The following is a 25732-nucleotide window of genomic DNA, read 5'->3' as shown; positions in this document are numbered from 1 at the left end:
CTAACTTGTAGATTCAAACTCTGGAAACTTGGGCCTCGGTGGTCTGCGGAGACAAAGCGGAGGTTGTTTGACGAAGAAAATAGCTGCACACATGCACATTCTATCACAGAGGATTTATCACCAACATTTGTGTAGAAGGTTGAATGAGCCAGACCTGTCCATATGTGGCCCTTTGTATGTATGCATGTGTGAGTGTGTGTGTGTGCCTGGGTGTCTGTGTTTCTGATGACACTTGGTGATGATTTTGAACAGCTGAGATGAGTTTGTGAACTGGACAACGGGGCAGCTGTACATCTCTGTCTTGGACATATACACACACACATACACACACGTACGCGCACACACGGGCACACATACTCACTGAAGCATATAAACAACAGTGGAATCCTGAGGGGCCGACCCCCTCGGGACCAAGCCACTCTGAGACCTTAATAAAGGACTTGTTGTTTCAGGAGGTAGGTTATATGGTTTCAGGTTCATATTGCAAGCCCCACTTTACAGACCATCACCATATGCTTACTGATCACATTTTCCTCAGTGGCATTTACATCTTAATAAACTTTATATTCCTTTTGACAGTTTAACTTCAGTGATCTTTGAAAAGACAGTGGTACACGAAGCATTCACAATTATTTCTTTAATGTTCTCAGGTATTTCTAGCACAGAGTATAAACTATTAATGGTGGTGTTGCAATTTGAATAGTGGTCTAAATAAAACCTGGTTGCCATTACTACCTCAGCCGGCCCGCAAATCTCAGCCAATGAAAGACTTTGCCTGGTCAGACCTCTTTTAAGAGAGGCGGGGCTTAAATGTGCTGAGGGGTCACAAGGAGTGATGTAACCTGTGTTTATTTTCAGCCTATACACGTAAATGTAGACACCGCCAAACACATTTCCCCTCAGAAACACACACAAGATAAATTAAAGATGTGTGCACACTGTTCGTCCCATGCATAGAGTTTGGCATACACTATTAAATATCACTGACAAAAACAAATAAAGCAGCTGACTAAATTTTGGACTTTGGGACCAATGCCATGTTCTTGCAGGCTGACTGTCTCTCTCGCTGTCTTCCTAGTTTGGTCACTTGATGACAAATGTGGCCACATGTATGTGTGCACACACACTCAGCAGCACTCTCTTATACACGCAATCGCAAATGTGCACAGGGGTTGGCTATGGCTGGGGAAGACAGGGTGATTAAATAGAGATAAGGTGTGTGTATCACTAGGGAAGACAAGTGGTAATGGGGGGGGGGGGGGGGGGGGGGCAGAGACAGAAAGAGTTACAGAGACAGAGAAATTTAGTCATGGCCATTAATACTAATAGTGGCCTCCCTTCCCTTCCGTCAGCTGCAGCTGTTGATCACGCTGGTGTAACAGTGAGCTTTCTAGCATTGCATCACTCTCTTTCTCCTTGACTCCTGTGCCGTCCTGCATTACATTACCCTGCATGCACATGGATCTGGTAACCCCTATTCCACAACTTACTGCAAGGGCAATGCACTGGAAGCAGGGAAGCAGGGCTAATGCCCAAATAAGGTTATTAAAATACTTACGTGGCTTAGAAAGTGAGATTCTGTTGCTGTCTTGGGATTATATACAATGCTGTGCCGCGCATTATAGAGAATTGTATCACACAGCTTTGAAATAATAATGATTAAAAGCTAATAGAAAAAGAGAAAACTTACATATTTAAGCATATCCACTGCTATTTGAGAGCATGCTTGATTAACTAACATGCCAATAACCTGCTACCAGTTATTCACAGTATGTATGATGTATGCATAGCAAGATGTTGGTCATGTTCTGCATCTAGAGAACGCAGCAAAGGAACGATGTAACTTCCAGAGGAGCTCGTCCACTAGCATACATCAGAGACATTCCACCTCATCTGACACTCATCCATGGAATTCTGCGAACTTTCCACACTATTCTCCCAGGCATTCTGAAGTGCCTGTCAAAAAGACTGGCATGCCTAAACATCAGGCACCTGTAAACACTTAAAACAAGCAAAAGAGGCTGCACTATTGGAAGAAGTGTTCTTCACATTGAATGATTGTTGTTTTGAATTCCGTGTTTCTGTGGTCCTTGTGATTGTCACTGTTTGTGTTAGTGTGTGTGAAAATATCTTTTTATTTGCACTTCTGATAGGTGATAATTTGTCATAGATTTGTGCAGAGTCCCTTTCTCCTTTATGCTGGTATGACCAGTGTATGCAACCTATAGTTGACACCTATGTGTCATTCTTGGAACCCACTAAATACTTCAGATGACTTGAGGGTTTACTTGGCAACCAATAGCTGTTTTAAGACCATGGATACACTTTCGACCTGGACTGAACACAAAGTTTTTAAGTATCCAAAGTACATGGAGATGAATAAAAAGTCACTGAACCACGTGTATCATGTGCTCATTGTTGTGTGGCCAGTTATAAAGCTCAGTGACTTCATCCAAATCTATTTGTGTAACTAGATGACATTCTATTTAACCCTTTTTTTTCTACACCAGGATTACGATGGTCTGGAGTCATAATGATTTACTGTGTGCTTACAGCTTTTCTAGAATACACTCTTGCCCACTCTTTCAATTTTATATTCACAAATATTGACATAATTTACGCCTATATGTTTTAAATGAGCTTTTACATGATTACACCCATCAGGCAGTTAATTTCAGTAGTGTGTCAAATTTGCTCGAAAGCAATCTGTTATAGATGTTATGCGAGTGGGAGTCTTAATGTCGGTGATGTGGGGTGTTGAGAGCTGGTAAAGGTGGGAGGGGTTGACACAAAGATGTACAGGACAGGACACCCTCATGCTTGCTCCATAAACCTCACCACATTTTGCTACCGCAGCTGTGTGGCGCACGCAATGAAAGCGGAGAGGTGCGCTCCTCCTGGAGTGACTATGCCGAGTCTGGAACGGGCTTTTGTGCACTGATCGGCGACTAAGAAGCTCATTTCTCTCCGACATAATCGGAATGTTGACGCTCTCTCTCTCACTAAGGTCGGTTTCAACAGAGCATTGAAGACATCGCTCATTTACCATGAGCTGTTTGGATGTTATGTACCCAGCCTATGGACATTACGCACCGTACGCACCGACTGCTCCCGCTTTTATCAGTAATTTCCAGGTAAGAAATGAGCACATGTGGAAACGTTCTTGTGATAACTCTCATCTCAAGTATTGGAGCCTGTTGTGCTAGTTAACAGATATGCTAATTTATGCAGCTTGTGCGTAAAAGCAAACAACCCGATTCAAAAAGTTATTTATTTGTTTAAGTTTGTGATTTAAGAATTAGTTTGATTTATTGAGATTTTTTCTTTATATCTGTACATGTCACACCAAGCACAGAAGTCACTCTGCACCCACTAATTAGCGCACAGCAGCTCGCACGCACACACAGATTACACATACCAGTGCTGCCTCATACAAAGAAGAGCATCGTGTCAAAATGTCTCATAGTCAGCTCCAGAACTGTCTTCTGCAACACCTGTTTCAACTCTCTCCCTGTTCTTCCTCTCCCTGCCCTCTAACACCGCGCCAGGCTGCCACAGGTCTAAATTGCACTTCATCTCATTGCCGGGATTTTATGGACACTCCCAACGGCCCCGAGGGGATGTCTGGGGGCCCAGGCACTGGAGGATCAACTTCCTCCTCTGCTTCATCCAGCTCCTCTTCCTCCTATACTCCTGCGGCTTCAAGGCCAGAGGAAGGCCCCAAAGAGAAGCAGGAAGCTCCCGAGGCAGAATACCTGACTTCTCGCTGTGTCCTCTTCACCTACTACCAGGGAGACATCAGCAGCGTTGTGGATGAGCACTTCTCCAGAGCCCTCAGCTCCTATATGGATGGTGAGGGCAAACGTCGGGCACCAGAACATCAGGGAACAGGTAAATTTCATTGCGCATGCAGAAAGATTATTTGACTCAAATAAAGGTCCTTGTACCAGCAATACAAAGTCATAGTGCATGTTTGGTGTTCTTAAAGAAACTGAAAACAAAAAACAAAAAAACAAAAGATTTCAAGATGTATTTATAAAAATCTAATTTGTGCAGTATATGCACAAAAATAAAGCAACACCAATCAATTTTATCAAATCTTTAATAGACTAATTCCCCATTTATTCTCGGCGTGTTTACATGACGATTGTTGGGTTTCTCCTTACTAAATCCTTCTCCTCCCATGTATTTAGGGAAGCACAGGTGGCATATTTGTCACAGTTGAGATATATTGCATGAGATTTTGAGGCCACACACGCTGAACTGACGGGGAGCGCAGCAGAGTGTCACACAGGTGATTTGGTCAGTTGAAGGGCTCATTTGTTCAAAAAGTTGTCCCTGGAAAGGTCGGGGCATCGGGTCAGGAAGGTTAGGAGCAGTTGGAAGTCAAATGGGTCTACTTTGACTCTTCCAGGCTAAAAGGTTTAAAAAAGGCACAAGAGAGTCAGCGTGCATTGTTGGTTTTGTCTGTGAAAATCCCAAAATCAGACCTAGCTATAGTCAGATTTCTAATATCTGCCTCCCGGGTCTAAATATGACTCTGTGATTGCAGTATGTTTTGGCAACTTTATCTCCACAAAACGCTATGGATTTATGAGTTTATTGTGGCTTATGTAATTACCAAGTACAGATAATCCATAACTATCATCCAGAGAATCCTATAAAAGCTCAAATTAGTGTTAAGTAAAGATGTTCCTTTCCTCTTTTTACAATTTTAAATCTGATTGCACCAGGATGTAAAGTAAACAAAAATGTCGAAATGAATATTTTAAAGATGCCAATGTTTTTTTTTACTGCCAGCTTGACGATATCATTTGGATATCCATGTAGGGCCTAAAGCGTCTACTCACTCTGTTGCTGTCGGTTTTAGTCTCTTTCCTTGTTGAGTCGGACGTCTTCATTTCAGCACCAGTGCACGCTCCCTGCCTCACAACAGATGCTATGTTTATACATGACCGTAAGCGCACAGCCTCGCTGCGGTATCCCCTTCAAACGTCTCCATGGCTGCCATTCTGTCTCTTGCTCCAGCTCTTGCCCCACAATGGTTGCTCAGTCAGTTGCCCACCTGCCAGTCAGATTTATATAAGTTGCGGTCATTGTGATATAGGCAGTGGGAAACGCTGCCTCTTGGGGGGATGCATAGGGCATTTTTTTTCAAATGACTATCCCGAGGGAAAATTATACTGCTAAAAACATATAATGGCTTGCTGACATTCTGTCAAGGGCGAGGAGGGTGGGGGAGCAGAGAAAACAACAGGTGGGGGTGCAGGAGACAGAAGAGAGGGTTGGCGGGTGCTAGAACGGGACTAGATTTGCTTTTTGAGTGTGTGTGTGTGTGTCTGTGTTGGCTTGAGTGTGTTGTGAGACTTTCAAAAGTAGTGAGCTGACAGGAGAGTGAGAGATGTCACCACAGCAAGTGATTTAAGGCCCTGTGAGTCTTGGGCTCGTTCCAGGTCAGAGCGCCTGCCTTATATAGAATTCCAGGGTATAGGGACATCGCGCTTTCTACCTTTCTCTTTAGCGCTCACTCCCCTCTGTCTGCTCGAACGTGGTTGTGTTTATTTCTGTGTCTTGTTGGGGCTAGGACGGTGTGACAATATGATCCAATGGGGAAGATATCTGGGCCAGAGGGTGTAGCAGTCATGTGAGTGACATCTATGTTTTAGTATGTGTTGCTCCTCCTGCACAGCTCCAGCCTTTCCATTTGCTTCTATAAATCAATTCAATTCACTACGCAGTTGTGCAACAGTTCATGACTTGGCCTAAGTTTGACTGTTGTACCTCCTCCTACCTCTTCTCTCCCATCTCTTCCCTTATTAGATACCCCATCGCCTAGCAGTAGACGAAGCTTCCCCCCATCCTTCTGGGACAGTAACTACTCCTCGCCTCAGAGTCGCTCCCACTGTGAGACCGGTACACCTTCCTATTCCATGGACCCGTACGCATCAGGGCTACACCCCAGCCTGCAGCACCCGCACGCTCATCCTCATCCACACGCTCATCCACACTCCCACCCTCACCCACCAGAAAGCTGGGGATATCCTCAGGCCCAAGCCTACGGCCCCCCACGGCCTCTCCATGAACTTTATTCACCTTCGGCTTTGGAGCCCCACTATGGGCCCCTACTCATGCCTACCGTGAGGCCACCACATCTCCCCACCTTGCCAAGCCACTATGAAGTGAGCAAGCTGGAGCCCACTACCTCATGGCCCAGTTTGCTCCCCCCGGGAGATGTCAGCCAGACACTAGCCCTCAACATGGATGCAGGTAACCACTCAACCATGTGAGGCTTTTGGATGGTACAGTGCAGTTTTAGTGCAAGATTGAACTTTCATCCCTTTAAATTTAGCAACACAACACACCAAGCAACCCTGACTTTAAAATATCAAAGATTCATGAATAATATACAGTCAAATAACCATTTACACAAACACCCACACTCTGTTGCACACTGCTATACCAATTTTCAGCCCCTGTAATGCTCTATATAGGAAACAAATGATCAGATGCAAACATATATACGCTCAGGAAGTTAAATAACTCAGTCACCATTATAGACACTCCCACGCATGCAGACACACACTCACAAATGCACACGACACATCATAATCATCACAGGAGCCCCGCCACCCCACAAAAACAGGATGTTTGGCACAAGTAGACTCCATGACAACCTGTGTTCTGTGTTCACCATTGTCCTCCTCATTGTATCCTTTTCTTTTTTTTCCCCTCAGGTCTCCAGCAGCACAAGAAAGGCAAGGAGCTCTACTGGTTCTAACGAGCCCTTCAGTCACAGTGACCAGCCATTACCAGATCCAATTAGTCCCTGGACCTACTTTGCTATTGTCGCAGCAGGTCCCTTTATCCCCCACCCCCCTCCACCATACACACTTTGCATCCCCATCTACCCACCCCCTTCACTCTGTTTCTAGCCTCCCCTGCCAGTATACAGCCTTGCTCCAGGTCGACGTGTGTGCACCATGGAGATAAAGCAAAGCGAAAGAGGGAGCGAGAGAGGGAGAGTGTCCGAACTGTCTGTAATCTGTGCTGTTGCTCTCTTTTTCTCAGCTCTTTTGGTCTCCCTCTCCTGTCACTGCACAGACCTTGGCAAGGTGGGAGCCACAGTGACCTGTTTGGACTGAGAAAGACAGGATCACAGAGGACAGAGAGATGGAAGGATGAATGGAGGGACAGAGGGATGAATAGCAGAGAGTAGGGATTTCCTCCAATGTCCCTGGTTATCTCTGTCTCATGCTCTGTGTTGGTACAGTGGTTTTCATTATCCACTTATCTGCATTTCACAAATGCAACATTCAGTGATAAACAAGAGCAGCAATTATGGCAGTTTAAGCTCTGTGACTGTTATCATGAGGCCTTTTGTGTTTGTTATTATATAATACTGCTCTCTGAAATAAAGTGTTTATATTTATTGGTGTTTATGTGCATTTCTAAAATATTAGGTTGGCCAGTGTTCTGAATTTTTTTGTGTCAAGCTGATTGTGCTTTATGTATATATATATTTTAAAAGAGGTGATAAAGCTGACCATACCAGATCTATCATCTATCTTATGTGAAGAATATCTCTCGCATCTACCACGATTTGTTTGCTCAGAACTATCAGGTAAAACTGAACTTTCAATTTGATGCTGTTCCATTTGAGTCCTTTTGTTCTCTGTCATTCGTGGAAATTTTGAATTTTGGCTTTCTTAATATTTGTGGGATTATTTTTTCCTTTTTTTCGGTGTGCTCATTTTTTCGTGTCCAAGAATGTGATGTCAATAAATATTTTTATGGTTCATTGTCACATCTCATAAATGTTTACCTTGAACGATATTAGCAACATGAATATAAGAGAGTAATATTTCCAGATAATAAATACTAATATTAGCCTGAAGAAATTTGGCTCCATGGCAAGACTCCAGGTGTCAGGTAACATATCTGTGATGAAGGCTTTTTGGTCTGTTTCTAATTCTGCACACTTGTTGGGTGCCCTGACATTTTCATAGCTGTCTGATTCCCAGATACAGTAGCAGAGCCAGATGTGATCAAGGTTACGCTGTGCACCTCGTCTTATTTAAAAGGCCTTCCATTTGAATTCCTGCTTGCATTCACACTTTGTCACCTATAAAGTGGGAATGAGTGGCAAATGCCAGCCACGTGTAACAAGAGATGAAGCAAGCCATCCCAGCTATGCACCAAATGTTGCTGTGTTATTGATCTGATAATCAGATTATGCCCTAAGGTATGCCAGTCTTGGCCACCGTCACAATTTAGTGGCTGTTATGTGTGACCCCTCGCCCCCCTAAGAGAGCAGCCAACTATGTGATTGGCTTTAATCTGAGGAAACATGTAGAGTAATGAAATTAAAAGACTTTACCAGGGATAGCTTTCCTCTCAGCTTCCCATTCCAACCACCTTACAGCCTTTTCATGCTAGTATTGTTGCTGGCACTAGCGTCTTTTTTTTTACCCTCCAGGATCTAATCCATAGTAAGTATGCAGCCACAGATATTGTCACATTACAGTACATGGCTGTCAATAAAGCCCACATAATGTGAAGCAGCACATTCAAGTGTAGTTTGTATGAGGAAGGCATTGCACAAATTGACTCACTATGGATAACACCAAGATTAAAATTAAAATTGATTTAACCTAAAGTTGTAGCTTAATTTGATTAATTACTGATTCGTTAGTTTTATTACTAACAGAAAGTGGATGTGGTTTGGTGGTTTCCATGTTTGTTAGTAAACTGAAATATTCTACAACCAAATGAAATAGTGACATCTCCTGGTGTGTTTTATAGCACTGCAAAGCCAACAACAAATAAAGGTTTTACAGGGCACACTTACAACAGGTTGAGCTGCTGTAATGCAGCCAAGATACAGTTTATGGTGCTTTTACAGCAACACTAACTAAAACTAGCTATGAAAACACAAAATTAAGAATTAAAAAATAGTATGAGCTTCTTCTTTGAGCGTATAAATTGCTTTGCATATTTATCCATGACTACTGGAGAGCACCTGTCAGATCAACTGTCAAAACCATGAACTGCTTTAGCTCATTTGACCAGTATTATCTCTTAGTACAGAGGTCACTGTTGATTACTTGGTTGATTATATATAGCTTTATCAATAGCTACTAACGAGCCCAATGCAAAAAAAAAAACCCCTTGCATTTGCTCCAGCTATATAATCATTACACTGAAAAGATATTTTCATAAATGTGCACAGACTGTCTGTTAATAAAAATAATACATAATCATGTGTAAAAAACATGGTACAGAAATTTGAGAACAACAACATCTCAACATATGGGAGCAAAGGTTAGTGGCCGACATTACTGAGCACTTTCTGAGAACCACTGATTGCCTCATTGCACTATGCATTGGTTTCAGTAAGAGTTTATAATAAGACAAACCCTATGCTGACCCAGATTAGTCATATAATGGCTCATTGGTGGTAGTCACATGATACAGGTTCCAGAGTCAAATGGGACATTATATACAAATGCAAGTTTACTACATGTTTGTGATCCAAATCTTCAACATTTATTTTGATAATCATATGATTCACTCAGTGATCAACTGTCATCCTCCCTTCTTTAAATAAGCTGGAACCTTATAACCTGATTACTGAGTGTAAAAGACAGTAAACTTGAGTTTTGTGCTTTACTCATCTGAATTTCTTAAACATGTGACTTTCCTGCTGTTTTAACTTTTAATATCTAACTGATACAATCATCATGTGCAGGGTAAAGGAGACAAATAAAAATGAAGCAAGAAACACATGTGATGTAGCATAAACAAGTGGTAGCAGAAATCACAAAACACACACAAAACTTTTTTTCTTCACTTTTAATTTTTCCAGATAAGTCCCTAGACCCATTTACCATAACATGTTCACATGCTTTACTTCCACATTTTTCCCGAAACAAGCAGACAAAAATGTGCAAACTTTGATTTGTGAACTTCCATCCTCGTAATTGCTGTTGTGCTGACTCACGGTGAACCTGTCACTTGTTATGCATCCACGCTATGCTGCACCTGACCACTTCTGCTGGACTTCACAATAAAAACAAATCCTTTTAATACTGTGTGAGATTAATTTATCTAGCTGGGAGACATGCCACCCCTCAGGAAAAAAATAATGACATTTATTGATTAAAATAAAATAAAATAAACACATAAAAATCAATAAAATCAACCTTCCTAATAATAAAAAATATAATAAAAAGATAACTTTATTATCTAAGAGATGCAGATGTTTATCTGTTCTGTATTACAATCTTCATGTATACGATCGTCTATTGTGAATAGTTTTTATGACTCTACACATTTGTCTGGTTCCCATACAAACAGCTGTAGTTAGAGGATTATGACTTTCAGGCTTTAATTTTAAATATATTTTACAGAGTAGTATTACTTTCACTTAAGTGAAAAAACAAACAAAAACAAAACAAAAACTGTGTTCTTCTACCACTAATGAACTGTCCTCTCATGCCTTACATTAGCCACTGCTGAAAATATATAAAGCATTATAATACTACTGCAAAGCTGCACTGTAGCAATAGTTATGCATTTCTATCATAGAAAGAAAACAGCATAATGTTTTTTATTGATCCAGAGGTATTAGAATTCAAACTATTTACACTTTTCTGACAGAAATAACCCCAATCTTGTGAACAAAATACTGATATCTGTGCTTTCAGTTGGGATGTCAGATGCATGACATAAACTAAAATAAGAGTTCCTTGAAATCTGTAAACTTTTTGCTTAGTTCTTAGTTTCCCACCCACTCCACATCTTCTTTATGGCTATCATAACACTGAAAGCCTTGTGACCACTAGTTAGTCAGACAGACAGACGTCAGTTACAGAAGATAAATTGCCAGTAAAAAAAAAGGGTGATACCTTACTTAGAGGGAAGAATTTAAAGACAAAATGCACATGTTTTTATTTGCACTGATAAAGATGGGTGGGATTTGCCCAGAAAATCAGGCCTTACAGTCAAGCTTAAAAACAGGATGTGTTTGTGGAAACAGAAAGTTGAATAACTGTCAGTGGAAACCCGCATGAATCATAAATCAAACAATATCAAACTCAGAATAGAGTTTATCGGAAGTTGTGTGTGGTTGTGTGTGCTTGTTTGCACCGTAGCTCAAAACCTTAAGAAATCTAAGAAAACTTTCAGACAAAAGGGGACAGAAATTCCATATTTGTGGGAAAATTTAGAGATGTTAATCAGTCTGCGAGAGGTTATATGCGTACATATGAAGACAATAAATTATTTCAGCTTCTTAAAGAAGAAAAAAGATGGGGTAACACTTCAAATAAATCCTGATCATTCATGTAACTCATTAAACAACATTCACTGAGTGGGTGTTAGCTGAAGTGCCACCTACAATTTCAAGAAATAAAAGCACCTCTATGAGGACTTTGCATATTTTCCAGAATGATGTAATCTGTTTCTTCTTAAGGTTTCAGCCCGCAGGTGGATGACACATTAGCACACACGCTGTGTTGTTTCTGTAAGTCTGCTTTGTTTTTGTTTGTTTGTTTTTTCTGCTGTTGTTCGTTTTGGAGACTTCCCATCTCTTTGTGGTGGGAAACAGATTACAATAACACATACAGGCATATGGTATTTGTTGAACGTGAATCCATATGACTAAACCACAACTGATCATGCCCTCAAAAAACCCCATAAAACCAAACAAAAAAGCAGTAAACAGGATTCATGACAGTAACGTTCAGTGTTTTTGCTGAGGTTGACTAAAATATTTCCTCAAAAAAATGTCATCGTGTGATCCTCCTCTTAATGTATAACTCCACCTTTGTCTGTTTCAATGACTGACTTTTGTGTGTCATTTTTGGTGACCTGCTGACAGCCACCTGACTGGAATACTGTAGTCATAACTGTAGCTGGCTATATAAGAACTCCTCAGACAGCTCCACAACACCTACAGGTGCTTCTACCTCAGTCTTCAGCACATACACTGACATCGAGCCAGGTGAGTAGCTACAGCACAGACAACTGCACACATAGACTACACTTTTTAGTGACAGAATGATGAAAGATTCATTCATTTGAGAAAGAATAGAAAGTAGAGATGAAACAGAAAGTTAAAGTAACCAGGACGTAGAGTGGATACTGTGGTAGTGTGGAAGTGACATCCAACATCACGATAGAGAGTATTTTAAAGCTGATGTGACAGGCATCAGAAACAAGCTGTCTGGTTTTCTGCACACCACAAAGGATCTGTGTCTTTTTCTGCTTGTGTTCAGTCAAGATGAAGTTGCTGCTTGTTGTTGCTGCTGTTTTGGCTGTGGCCAGCTGTGCCAGCATCTCTCTGGAAGATCTGGAGTTTCATGCCTGGAAACTCAAGTTTGGTGAGACAGCAGACTCTTCCTCTCCTATTTGTTTTAGCTTTTTGTCAAATGATATTCATCATGTTTCGTGGTCTTAAAGGAACCCTTAAATTTGGCCTTGCTCACACTCACATGCTTGTAAAACATTATAAGACTAGAATAAAGGAAAATCTCTTACTGGAAATTAGATCGTTAATATTTAAGGATTCATTCTGGTTCCTTCATTCTCTTTCTGACAATTATTTTTCAAAATGGCAGAAAGATCCTACCACTCTCCATCAGAGGAGGCTCACCGGAGGCAGATCTGGCTCAACAACCGCAAATTTGTGCTTGTACACAACATCTTGGCAGACCAGGGTTTGAAGTCCTACCGCCTTGGCATGACCTACTTTGCTGACATGGTATGTTTGTATGTCTGTTTAGGTTTTTATGTGTAGGTCATCAGCATTTTTCACTGCAATTAGCAGAGAACGACACAGAGAATGGCATTTTGGATAACAACAAAATAAGCCCAGAATTATGTTCTTCTTCATCAGGAAAATGAAGAGTACAAACGAGTGATTTCCCAGGGCTGCCTTCATTCCTTCAATGCTTCTCTGCCTCGCCGGGGCTCTACCTTCTTCACACTGCCTGAAGGTACTGATCTGCCCGACACTGTTGACTGGAGAGATAAGGGATACGTCACTGATGTCAAGGATCAGAAGCAGTGTGGCTCCTGCTGGGCCTTCAGTGCAGTGAGTACATATAACGTAGTCTTCTCTATTATTGTAAAGCAGGAAACTTTGCTCGACTTTTGGCTTCAAACTGACTCATCCTTCTTGCAGACTGGCTCACTGGAGGGTCAGCACTTCAGGAAGACAGGAAAGCTGGTGTCTCTGAGTGAGCAGCAGCTGGTCGACTGCTCGGGAGACTATGGCAACATGGGCTGCATGGGAGGCCTGATGGACCAAGCCTTCCAGTACATCCAAGCAAATGGAGGGATTGACACTGAGGAGTCCTACCCTTATGAGGCCGAGGTAATAAAAGAGGAGAGTGGACAATAATCTGCTTCACAGGTTATCATAATAAATGAAAAAATTATAAATCATAATCGTTGAAAGTACATTTGAAATTGTTCATCATTTGACTGTCATTATCTTGACAAATAACAGAGTCGGAGATGAAAAGACAATTATTCATGATAGACTTGCAAGCAACTGCTGTACTTTACTGCCACCTTGTGTCCAGTTTATTGGCTAGTTTTAAATCTATATTTAAAACTATAGTACTTGGTAAATGCTCTGATCTCTTATATCTTTGCAATATACTTGGAAAATGTGTGAGCAAATAATTTGCATATCTTTTTCTTGACTAGGATGGAAAATGCCGTTATAATCCTGATAATATTGGTGCCACATCCACTGGCTATACTGATGTGAGTCAAGGCAATGAAGACGCCCTGAAGGAGGCTGTGGCCACCATTGGACCAGTTTCTGTGGGCATTGATGCTTCTCAGATGTCATTCCAGCTCTATGAATCAGGTAAAACACTGTGTTGAAAGTGCCAAATAAAAATCTTATATAGAGAAAGAAATGTGAAGATTTACTTATTAATTTTTAAACCTCTCAGTCTAAATGATATGTATTTCTAGGAGTGTATAATGAGCCCCAGTGCAGCAGCTCAGAGTTGGACCATGGTGTGCTGGCTGTGGGTTATGGTACTGAGGACGGAAATGACTACTGGCTGGTCAAGAACAGGTAAATAACTTGATTGATGCTCCTTCTAATAGTTACTGAGAGGTAACACATGTAGATTTATTACGTCACTACATTCAGTTATATGTTTATCTGCAAAATGTTTATTAATTTGTTTCTTTCTGTAGCTGGGGTCTTGAATGGGGAGACAAGGGATACATTAAGATGAGCAGGAACAAATCCAACCAGTGTGGGATTGCTACTGCAGCAAGCTACCCTCTGGTCTGAAGAGGTCAGAAAAAACTTAAACTGCTTTTTCTTTCTAGCTCTACTAAGATTTTTTTTTTTTTTAACAATTTCATTAACAATTCCTTTTAAACATATCAAACCTATGATCATGTGCACAGATTAATACAAAAATATTTGTGCATCCCACAGTTTATTGACAGTTTTATTACATTTGCAGGTTTCCTCAGTGAGGCGGAGATCAGTGGCATGTAATCAACATTAATTTTATTTTTATTATTTCTTTTTTTTTTCAGGGTAAAGAGTCACCCTTATCCCTGGTTTATGTTTAATAGAAACTTATATAAAAATTGTAAATAAATATAAATAAATAAAATATTTCACAGTGATTTAAACATTTGTTTGTGCGTTTCTCTTTGTTGGGGGTGTTTGACTTTGTAACCATTCAGTGGTTTATCCAGACAGAGATATTCAACATCAGTGAGATTTTTTTGTCCCGCCACACAATTTTAAATCATACAGTTAAGATGCGACTGAAGTGCAGACGTTCAATTTTAGTTCAGCAGGTTTAACAAATATAATTGGACAAGTTGTTGAGTATTGCAGCATCGACACCGATCGACTCCAGGAAAAATTACGACGGAGGCAAAAATATCCTTAAGATTTTGGGAATTTTATTCCACATTAACATGCAGTAAAACCTTTCCTCACGGATGCCACTTTTGTTGCGGTACACTCTAGGGCTGTGTCCCAATTCGGGGTCTTAAAGGCCGCATTTTAAGGCCGTTTACGTCACAGCGACGCGACGAAGGCTGTCTCAATGATTAATATAATTACTATAATATTGGCCATATTATATTTACATTACTAAAGTGAGATGACTTTAGTCTCATGAACAACATTAGTTATTTGTTATTTACTATCTAATCTTAAAATGACTGTTCAGTACAGAAATGAAGCCCAACAATCATGTTTTACAGTCCTGTGGTCTCAGTCTCAGATATCAAATTAAACACAGCTCATGTAGAAACAAACAAACAAATGGACAAAATATGTTCTCCTTCATTTCTGCCAAACAATGCTGTATGACACACACATACAGCTAGACCGTCCTATTTCAGAAGCTTACAAGCCTCGCACTTCCGGTCTTTGCGATCTTTGAGTACGCGGCCCTTGAGTACCGTTAAGGCTGCGTACTTTAAGGCTGCAGACCCTGAATTGGGATACAGCCTCTCTCTCAGTCAGGGGCGTGATGACACAGCATACGTTCCCTTGTAGCATGTAGTATACCAGTTAAAAAACAAACAAACAAACAAACAACTTAACTTAACTGAAGTTATGTACCTGACAGAAAGAATACTTGATCATCATCCCAAATTATGTATTTTTTTTTTGTAAAGATTACTGAAAAATAGCGCCTGTTTGCTTCACCTCATTCAGAACTTATGTGTTTAACAATTAATTATGATCTCCTCAAAATATGTGAAAGGGGCTTTTAATGTTATACTGATTCTTGCTTAAGAATCAGTATAACATTCTTAATAACTTGACTTGGGAAGCGTATCTGTAACCGGAAGGTCACCGGTTCGATTCCCGGGCTCTCTGTCCTGGTCGTTGTGTCCTTGGGCAAGACACTTTACCCTACCGCCTACTGGTGTTGGCCAGAGGGGCCGATGGCGCGATATGGCAGCCTCGCTTCTATCAGTCTGCCCCAGGGCAGCTGTGGCTACAACCGTAGCTTGCCTCCACCAGTGTGTGAATGCGAGAGTGAATGAATAATGGCATTGTAAAGCGCTTTGGGTGCCTTGAAAAGCGCTATATAAATCCAATCCATTATTATTATTATTAATTTTATTCATGGTTCTTTGGACACATTAGCTGAGCTTCAGCTGACATAAATTACTTTAAGCCGGACTAAATAATTCAAAACTAACTAGAAAAGTCTGAAATGTGGAATGAGATGCGCCCTCACATACTGGCTGCTTCTTTGACATTTGGCTCGCAAACCTAAGGTGAAAAATAACAGCTGTGGGCAAGAAGTTTCAGAAGTGGAAACTTCATTTTGTAAAGAAATGTCTCGTTTGTGGTTTCCTCTGTGTTTGAACTTATTTTTTTAAAGTAACATTCTTTGGTTAATGTTTCCATTTACAGTTTTACTGTTTTTATTTTTAGTATTTTGTGCCTTTTGAAAGGTTGTGAGTCTGAATCATTCATCAAAAGCACTAAAAAAAAAATAAAGATGCAAAAGTGAAAGATGATTTGACTGGCAAATGTAAACGTATAGGAACACAGTAATGAAGTGTAAGCAAGCAAGAATTTTTAGGTAGTGTGTGAAGTCTGGTAGCCTTAATCTAGCATACAGCTCAGCTAACCAACTGATCACATGCCATCCAACATCAGCTCATGGACACCAGAGCACCAGCTCCTCCTCAGAATCAGTGTGGCTCCTGGTGGGCCTTCAGTGCACTCACACTGTTCTGTAACATACTGTTCAAGTTAATTCAGATATATTTATGTAGTTCCAAATAACCAATTCAGTAAACATCCTGTGGACTTAGAGAGAAAACCATAACAATCAGATCATCCCCTTCATACGGCTGCTGTCTTTGATCTTGTTTTGATCTTTTTTTCTTTAAATAACATTTCTTGCTTTATCTTTTCAGAAACAGTTTTACTTTCTTGGGCATTCTGTAGTTGGTGAAAATTTATCTCCATCCAGCCATCTTCTTCCGCTTATCCGGGGCCGGGTCGCAGGGGCAGCAACCTAAGTAGAGAAGCCCAGACCTCCCTTTCCCCAGCCACCTCCTCCAGCTTGTCCGGGCGCTTTTAAATAAAATGTATTATTATTATTATTATTATTATTATTATTATTATTATTATTATTATTATTATTATTATTATTATTATTATTATTATCATGTGTATGTGTAAGCATGCTGCAAAAAAAAACCCCTCTGCACTCTACATCATCCGGCAATATATCAATCCAGACAGTAACGCTTGAACGAAGCTCTTTACCCTCAAAATACGGAGCGCCAACTCGATTATGAGCACATTTTCATTGTGTGCGTGAAAAAAAAAGAACTTCTGCAGACTCTAAGCTACTTGGCTGACCACAAGTGGTGCTCTCACTCCTTTATGCATTCCAAGGAAGAGGGAGGAAGTTACAAACCGATCATACCACACATCACGAGCCTCGCTATGAAACCTAATGGAACAATAGGTATGCTGTTTTGTGCCCTTGGCGTTATTAGCGCCTGTAAAGGGAGTTGTCTTCTCCAGCTGCTGTAGCTGAAATAAGTTCATTTAGTTTTAGAAACTTTCACTGAACAGTCAGCTACAATGTCACAACTAAGCATATGCATAACCACGTTAACACTTTAAATGCGAATAATAGAAATTTTCTATTACACTCCCTTTTCCCGTCACTCGTGAACAAGACCCCAAGATACTTAAACTCCTCCACTTGGAGCAGAAACTCGTTCCTGACCCAGAGTGGGCACTCCACCCTTTTCTGGCTGAGGACCATGGCCTCAGATATGGAGGTGCTGATTCTCATTCCCACCTCTTCACACTCTGTGAACTGTCCCAGTGCGAGCTGGAGGCCATCGCCTGCTGAAGCCAACAGATCCACATCATCTGCAAAAAGCAGAGATGAGATTCTGAGACCACCCAAGTGAAAGCCTTCCGCCACTTGGATAGGCCTAGAAATTCAGTCCATAAAAATTACAAACAGGATTGGTGACAAAGGGCAGTCCTGGCAGACTCCCTCACCCACCGGAAACGAGTCTGACTTATTGTCAGCTATGTGGACCAAGCTCCTGCAATGGTTGTACAAGAATCGAATGGCCCGTAACAATGGGCAAGACACCCCATACTCCTGAAGCACCTCCCACAGGACACTCCGAGGGACATGGTCGAATGCCTTCTCCAAGTCCAAAAAGCACATGTAGACTGGTTGGGCAAACTCCCATGCACAGGCAAGTATCCTTAAGAGGATAAAGAGCTGGTCCGGCGTTCCACGACCAGGACGAGAACTGTATTGTTCCTCCTGTAGCTGAGGTTCGACTAACAGACTGGACTCTTTCTTAGTCTGGAGTTTATCTCAGATTCATTAATTAAATGAAGTTAAGGACAGAGAAAAGAATGTACCAGTTAAATAAACCTTGATATAGAGCTAAAGTTTTATAAGAATTATAACAACTCAAGTTTATTAATTTAGTGAACTTGGCCTTGCTGGTCGAGTCCAGAGTGGTGTGACGCGTCTAGTATCTGCGTGCTAGTGCACTGCAAAATCTCCAGTGGTCAATTGGAAAATAAATAAAATGCTAGTAATTTTATATGTTAGTCACTGTTAATCTTTAACACTGACTAAGTTACTGTTAAAATATAACACTGTCAGTGTTAATTTAACACTCAAAAGAGTGGACACATATAAACACTTTTCTAGTGTCAATTTAACACTGGAGATTTTGCAGTGGGGTAGTGTATTTGCATTTGTCACCTTTCGCTTTCAGCCACGACACTGCCACATCGCTGCTGAGTACTGATGATTGCAGTTCTGCAAAAAGGAGAACTGACTGAGGGAATGTTTTTTGGCCAGCATATAGCCTTTTCCTATACAATCTAGGGTACTCTACAGTGTGGTGCGATACATACATGTTAAAAAGGTTTAGCCACCCGCTACATGAAGGTGTGTAGACTTCTTGAAACATTTCAGATCTCACAGGAAAAATGAAACACCAGGGAGTACCGAGCTCCAGCTCTCCACTTCTTCACTACAGACCTTTGGACCAGCTCAAGGAGTGCTTGGTTTTGAAGTGTGGTGACTCATTAAATTGACATTTCAACAGCATGTAACACAAAAAATAAAAGTGCCATCAAAACAACAACAGTTGCCTTTTAATATTTGAAAACCTCATCTATTTCTCTCATAAGAAATGCTGACTGATATCAATGTTCCTCCACCAGATCACCCTACCTCAACTCTAGTGAACATTTATGGGAGTTGGAAAAAGCCAAGAATTCTGACAATTCATTTCAAGAGCTCAATACTACCAACACCTGGATAACTGAGAATCTACACAGACACTTAAAGTATAGTTACACATTTATCTGCTTCAGTTCTTTACATTTTTCTCTATGAGCTCCAGTCAACCTCCTGGCCTTATCTGGTTTGTTAAATAAACAACTTTATTATTAAGATTGCAGATTAATTATGTTCCATGTTGTAGATTCTGTTTACATACCCTTGTGTTTAACTATAAATTTGTGAGAGGGGATTTGCTTGCATTGTTTTACTTTATCTTATTCACTGATTTTCAGACACTCGAAGATGGCTGAGAATATTGCTCAATGACAAGCTAACACATTTCATACTGGGCTACTTTCAGCTGCCTTAAATACTTCAAAATCATTTTTGTTGTTAAAAAAGTCTGAAATGTGGACTCAGATATTGGCTGCTTATATGGCTTTTTAGCAATTGAGTGAAAATATTGTTTGTACATAGACCAGCAGGAGAAAGAAACACAGCACAATTTAGGTCTGGGACTGTTTTTTTCCATAATTCCAAACACAGCTAAGAGATTTGCAAAAACTATTGAAGACCAAAGAAGACTAAATGCTGACTTTCATGAATGTTACTCAACCAGTGAACCTCCAGTGAACAACTGTGGGGGCGGGTAAAAAAGTCACACTTCCTCTTTGGAACACTGCCAAACAAATTGTGTTGACTCTTAATGGTAAGCTCCACCTTTTTATGTTTCAGTGCATTTACATTCTTTTGCTTTGTTTGCACACTTCTGTCCTGACTTCACTGGAAAACTGTAGTCGACTATAGAGGAACTCGTCTCTGACACAGACGTACATCAGTCGCAGATGGTTCGTCTTCGTGACAGACACGGACACTGAGACAGGTAAGCAGCTACAGCACTGATAGACACATAGATGAGTGTAAATACACTTTTCAGTAACATGCTGATGGAAAAAAACCTGAGAATCATTCATTTAAGGAAGAATTGGAAGGTGAAATAAAAACTCAAAGAAAATGGGCAGAGTAGATGCCAGAATGACAGATGACAGAAAACATTTTAAAACTGAAAAACATCAGAAACAAGTTGTCTGTTTTTTTGTAAGTAACAAAGAATCTGTGTCTTTTTCTGCTTGTGTTCAGTCAAGATGAAGTTGCTGCTTGTTGTTGCTGCTGTTCTGGCTGTATCCAGCTGTGCCAGCATCTCTCTGGAAGATCTGGAGTTTCACGCCTGGAAACTCAAGTTTGGTGAGACAGCAGACTCTTTTAGTCTTTTTATTGCTGTTGATCCTTGGGAAGATTTGGAAAGAAATGTGAGCTCACCCTAATATGTTAAAATTGTGTAAAAAGGGAAATTTCTTAGCAGATTATTTCTTACATTCATTACCAATGTATTTTCTTTTGTTCTGTTTTCACTATTTCCTTTTCCAATTGGTAGATAAGTCATATGATTCTGAATCAGATGAGGCTCAAAGGAAGCAGATCTGGCTCAACAACCGCAAACATGTGCTAGTGCACAACATCTTGGCAGACCAGGGTTTGAAGTCCTACCGCCTTGGGATGACCCAATTTGCTGATATGGTATGTGTGCAAAATTCAGATTTTACTCCTCACCATTTACAATTTCACAAATACCTTTTTTGTAATGCATATATGCATGTAAGAATGCATAGAAACATTTAAATAAAAATCCCATGAACTCTGTTCCTCTTCTCAGGAAAATGAAGAGTACAAACGGCTGGTTTCCCAGGGCTGCCTTCACTCTTTCAATTCTTCTCTACCTCGCCGCGGCTCTACCTTCTTCCGACTACGTGAAGGTACTGATCTACCCGACACTGTTGACTGGAGAAATAAGGGATATGTCACCGATGTTGAGAATCAAATGCAATGTGGCTCCTGCTGGGCCTTCAGTGCAGTAAGTAGAAATAACTTTCTGTTCTTTGCCTTTGTAGCATGGGGAACTTTGCTCAACTGTTGTCTGGTTTCACATTCACTAATTTTTCTTGCAGACTGGCTCACTGGAGGGTCAGCACTTCAGGAAAACAGGAAAGCTGGTGTCTCTGAGTAAGCAGCAGCTGGTCGACTGCTCTGGAGAGTTTGGCAATGAAGGTTGTGATGGAGGCCTGATGGACTACGCTTTCCAGTACATCCAAGCAAATGGAGGGATTGACACTGAGGAGTCCTACCCTTATGAGGCCGAGGTAAATAGACTGCAATATGTCAAAAACATGTCACACCTGATTCCTTTTAAATCATGATCTTTGAATTTATACAAGCCTCAGCACTTTGCCATCTCACTATCATCAGCTTGATAACTTTATGATAACTTTACTGATGATATTATAATACATTCAGATAAATGTCCTGCTCAACAGCTTTTGATACTGTTGAACATGCTACCCTTATTAGCAGGCTACAAAACTGTGTTGTCCTCTCTGGTACTGCTCTCAAATGGTTTTCATCATACTTATCAAACAGATAATTCAGAATTCATATAAATCAATGTATCAATCAATGTCCTCATCTGCACCTGCCCCAGGGCTTCTTTATATATGTTACCCCTGGGCCAAACTGAGGTTCTAGTGCTCAGCCCACTAAGGACGTTAGTCAGTACATTAGCCCCCATGCCAATCATTTCAAATCATCTGCAAAAAACTTTGGTGTCACTTTTGATCATCACTTTTATTTCAAAACTCATATCTCAAAGGTTACCCAGTTTTGTTTCCTTCATTTGAAAAATATTGTGAAAATCAGACCTTTACCTTTCAATCATCTTGAACTTTTAGTATGCACTTTAATTTACAACTTTAAACCTTGATTATTGCAGTTCACTTTTCACATGCATTTCTCAGTCTTCCATAACCAGTCTCCAATTAGTTAAGAACACAGCTGCAAGGCTGCCAACTAAAACTAGCTGACAGTCACATATTACACCTATCCTTGCATCCCTTCACTGGCTTCGAATAAAATTCGGAATCCACTTTAAAATTCTGTTATTAACATAAAAGGCTCTATGTGGACAGGCTCCTGTGTATTTAGCAGAGCTTCTGACACCTTATCAATGCAGCCAGCCTCTCTGATTGTCTAACCAGGGCCTTCTAATCCCTCCCTCACTCTGGAGAGGTGATTGTGCTTTTGAGGTTTTAGTGCCCAAATTGTGGAATTGCCTTCCTCAATCAATTAGGTTGGTTATTTATTAATCTTATTATTATTATTATTATTATTATTATTATTATTATTATTATTATTAAGCAAATGCTGAAAACTCATTTCTATTGGTTAGTGTTTCCTTAATCCATTCCCCTTCAATTTTGGCCATAGTTTGAAACAATACAAGTATGTATATGTGTATGTGGGAAGAAGATCTGTCGGTATGGCTGACCATGTGACTGTTTATGTGTCTGTATGTTGCACACTTGTCTTCAACGTGCACCTTTTATTTGAACTGTGAAGCCCTTTGTAAATCTGTGTTTTGAAAACTGAATAAATAAATAAAGTTATTATTATTATTTCAATAAGGAGAGATTATTAGACGGAACTGAACATCATTTATTGATATACAGAATTCAGTTATTTGGCTGTTAGACTCTGATGGCCCATCAAAGCAGACCAGAATCCCAGAGGTGATAGGGATTAGAACAATTGGTGGTGGCGATGAAGATCGAGGCTTGAATGAAGCCTGTGACGAGCAAGAGGTGGTGAAGGTGTGGTGCATCTGCAAGGGAAAATGACAGATGCCAGAGAGACTTACAGTATGCGGAGTGAAGGTTGATTGGCTTGAAGAAGGCTGGCAGAAATATGATTGGACCAGACCAGTTATGTCACAATAAGCTTTACAGCAGAAGTTACAGTGGATGTGATGCAAAGCTTAGATTAGATGCCAACACCTGGGAAGCAGACAGATGTGTGACTACAGATCTTCCTTATAGAACATACGCATAAGCTTCATTATTATTCATTATTATTATTGATAAATATATGAATCAGGGGTGCAAATTGGCTCGTTTAGACAGTGTTATTAAGCATGAAAGTGTTTGAAGCAGTTTACAGTACTTCCAAAAATACTATAGGTCCAAGTAATAAACCCCACAATGACTACTTTATTGACTTCTTTCTAAATCCATTTTCAACATCACATTTTTTATATGCTGTGTTGCGATCAACGCAAGAAATTATAACATATTTCCTCTGTATTAGGATGGAGATTGCCGTTACAACCCTAAATCTACTGGTGCTACATGCACCGGCTATGTTGATGTGCAACCAGCTAATGAAGAAACCCTGAAAGAAGCTGTGGCTACCATCGGACCAATATCAGTGGCCATTGATGCTTCTCGTCCGTCTTTTCTGCTCTATGAATCAGGTGCAGTCATTGAAACACAATTGAAAGTACCAAGAAAAATGTCTTAAAATTGAAAAAGAAATGGGAATAGTTTTGTTCTTTACATCTATCAGTTTAATTGGCATGTGTTTGCAGGAGTTTATGATGAGCCCGACTGCAGCAGCACAATGTTGACCCATGGTGTGCTGGCTGTGGGTTATGGTACTGAAAATGGACATGACTACTGGCTGGTCAAGAACAGGTAAATACCCACATGTGATGGTTATATTTAAATTTATATTTGATACACAGATACATAAAGACTTTTTTTTATGGATTAACAATCGGATCATCATGTCTCTACATGCTATTGAACTGTTAGTGTGAACACAGCCCATTTTTTGCTGTTAAATGTTGTTAATTTCTTTCTTCCTGTAGCTTCGGCCTTGGATGGGGAGACAAGGGATACATTAAGATGAGCAGGAACAAATCCAACCAGTGTGGGATTGCTACTGCAGCAAGCTACCCTCTGGTCTGAAGAGGTCGGAAGAAGCCTATCCTCATTTTTTTCTTCTGATTTGACAGAAATTTATTGCAGTGTTTTTAACTGGGTTATGTAACTAAAAATCATTTTATTTGTGGTGTTAAGAAGCTCTCTTTTCCTGCAATTGTGCTCATTTTTACCAAGTTATGTAACTAAATGTCATTTTGTTTGCGGTGTCAACAGGCTCTCGTTTTGTTGCATTAGTGTTTAATGAAATAACATCATAAAGACTGCAAATACATGAAACATAAATAAATAAATAAACAAAATGTTTCACATTGACATTTAATAAAAGTAATTGTGTTTATTTCACTGTGTTGGTAGTGTATGGCTTAATAACCAAGACGTGTTTTTTAGCATTTAAACTTTGGTCTGTTGATCAGTCCACTATGCTCAGCACCAGTGGGATTTCTATTTTTTTATACTTCTGTGTTCCCCAAAGAAAAAAGTTGACTGGTGATCCGTCCCTGGCTTTTCCTGTACAGCCACCATGAGAAATATAATGTATTTGTTTGATCAGAAAATTTGCTCTATAATGAAGCAGTAGCTTGCAAAAAGGCTGAGTAATGCACCTTCATCCATTCCTTTTTGTAACAAAAGTTAGCACAAGTCAGAGATCAATCCTGATAGGATTTGCAATCATGGTTTTAAGTTAGATAGACTATTGTGAGAGGAATGATGGACCCAACCACATACTTGCACTTTCCAGCACGCTTCTTTATTCAGTTGTTGTCTCTTCAACTCACATCTTTTTCATAGCTTTTCAGCTGCGTCCTACACACAACAACAACCTCAGGTCCCGACATGTTTAATATAGGGGAGGCGTGATGAGCTGATTGACCTCAGGTATGTCAGCCTCCCCCGCAGCCAAGTCACGGACCATGCCCCGCCACAACTGCCAATGCTGTTTTCACCATTAGGCAGAAGTACGGTAAGAGCTGAAGTACTGATTTAACTTCTTTACTCAATTAAAAATGATAAAGTACAGGTTCTGAAACTTACTCAAAATAAGAAAGCAAAAAGTATCTTTTGAGTATTTTTTTATGTAATAAAAGAGAATTGTGCTGCTGCAGTTGGGTCAATTGATGCAGTAAAATGATATTAGTGCAAGGAAATATAAATGTTATTTCATTCCATATTTTGATTCTAATGAATGTACTCAGGTTATATCAATTATGTAGAATACAAACACAGAAAAAGAGGTGGAATTAAAAACAAAAACAGCTCTATCTGTTGCCTACACTACACAGCCTAATTTTGCACACATAAACAAGAAAATTAGTACAGTTGGGCGTTAATGTGGGGTTGTAGAGAGATGGAAAGTAATCAGAATTGAGGAGATCCACTGCCAGAAGGCAAAAATCCAGACACTGAGAATAGCTAGAAGTACCTGGAAATCCTACAGTGAACGGGAACCACAAAGAAGTTGCTATTATTAGTCAGTCAACTGAATGGGTAGAACAAGATCTGGGCAATCAAAACCTACGCCCTGCCAGTTGTCAGATAAGCTCTACAGTAATAACCTGGCCAAAGGAGGAGATAGAAGCCACATATGTG

General features: G+C 40.2%; 3 protein-coding genes across 3 annotated transcripts; all 3 read left to right on the top strand.

Annotated features, from left to right (window-relative positions):
- Positions 1-2746: 2746 nt before the first annotated feature.
- Positions 2747-7796, top strand: vgll2b (vestigial-like family member 2b). The gene is made up of 4 exons (XM_087832745.1): positions 2747-3134; positions 3549-3891; positions 5821-6267; positions 6735-7796. The coding sequence occupies exons 1-4, from the start codon at positions 3048-3050 to the stop codon at positions 6776-6778; spliced, it is 921 nt and encodes a 306-aa protein (XP_087688871.1). The 5' UTR covers positions 2747-3047; the 3' UTR covers positions 6779-7796.
- A 4108-nt stretch (positions 7797-11904) lies between these two features.
- Positions 11905-14590, top strand: LOC148097200 (procathepsin L-like). Its single transcript, XM_087833143.1, has 9 exons — positions 11905-12004; positions 12279-12383; positions 12621-12763; positions 12899-13096; positions 13187-13378; positions 13717-13882; positions 13993-14098; positions 14224-14327; positions 14502-14590. The coding sequence occupies exons 2-8, from the start codon at positions 12284-12286 to the stop codon at positions 14321-14323; spliced, it is 1005 nt and encodes a 334-aa protein (XP_087689269.1). The 5' UTR covers positions 11905-12004; positions 12279-12283; the 3' UTR covers positions 14324-14327; positions 14502-14590.
- A 5487-nt stretch (positions 14591-20077) lies between these two features.
- On the top strand, positions 20078-24450 carry LOC102800002 (cathepsin L-like peptidase). Its single transcript, XM_087833174.1, has 8 exons — positions 20078-20196; positions 20454-20558; positions 20749-20891; positions 21028-21225; positions 21320-21511; positions 23508-23673; positions 23788-23893; positions 24070-24450. Exons 2-8 carry the CDS (start codon positions 20459-20461, stop codon positions 24167-24169), a joined length of 1005 nt encoding a protein of 334 aa, XP_087689300.1. The 5' UTR covers positions 20078-20196; positions 20454-20458; the 3' UTR covers positions 24170-24450.
- The last annotated feature ends 1282 nt before the right edge of the window (positions 24451-25732 follow it).

The sequence above is a fragment of the Neolamprologus brichardi genome, chromosome 19, assembly GCF_056152115.1.
Source record: "Neolamprologus brichardi isolate AB-2024 chromosome 19, ASM5615211v1, whole genome shotgun sequence".
NCBI lineage: Eukaryota > Metazoa > Chordata > Actinopteri > Cichliformes > Cichlidae > Neolamprologus > Neolamprologus brichardi.
Note: the sequence above shows the minus strand (reverse complement) of the source record. Positions and strands in the feature narration are given on the sequence as shown.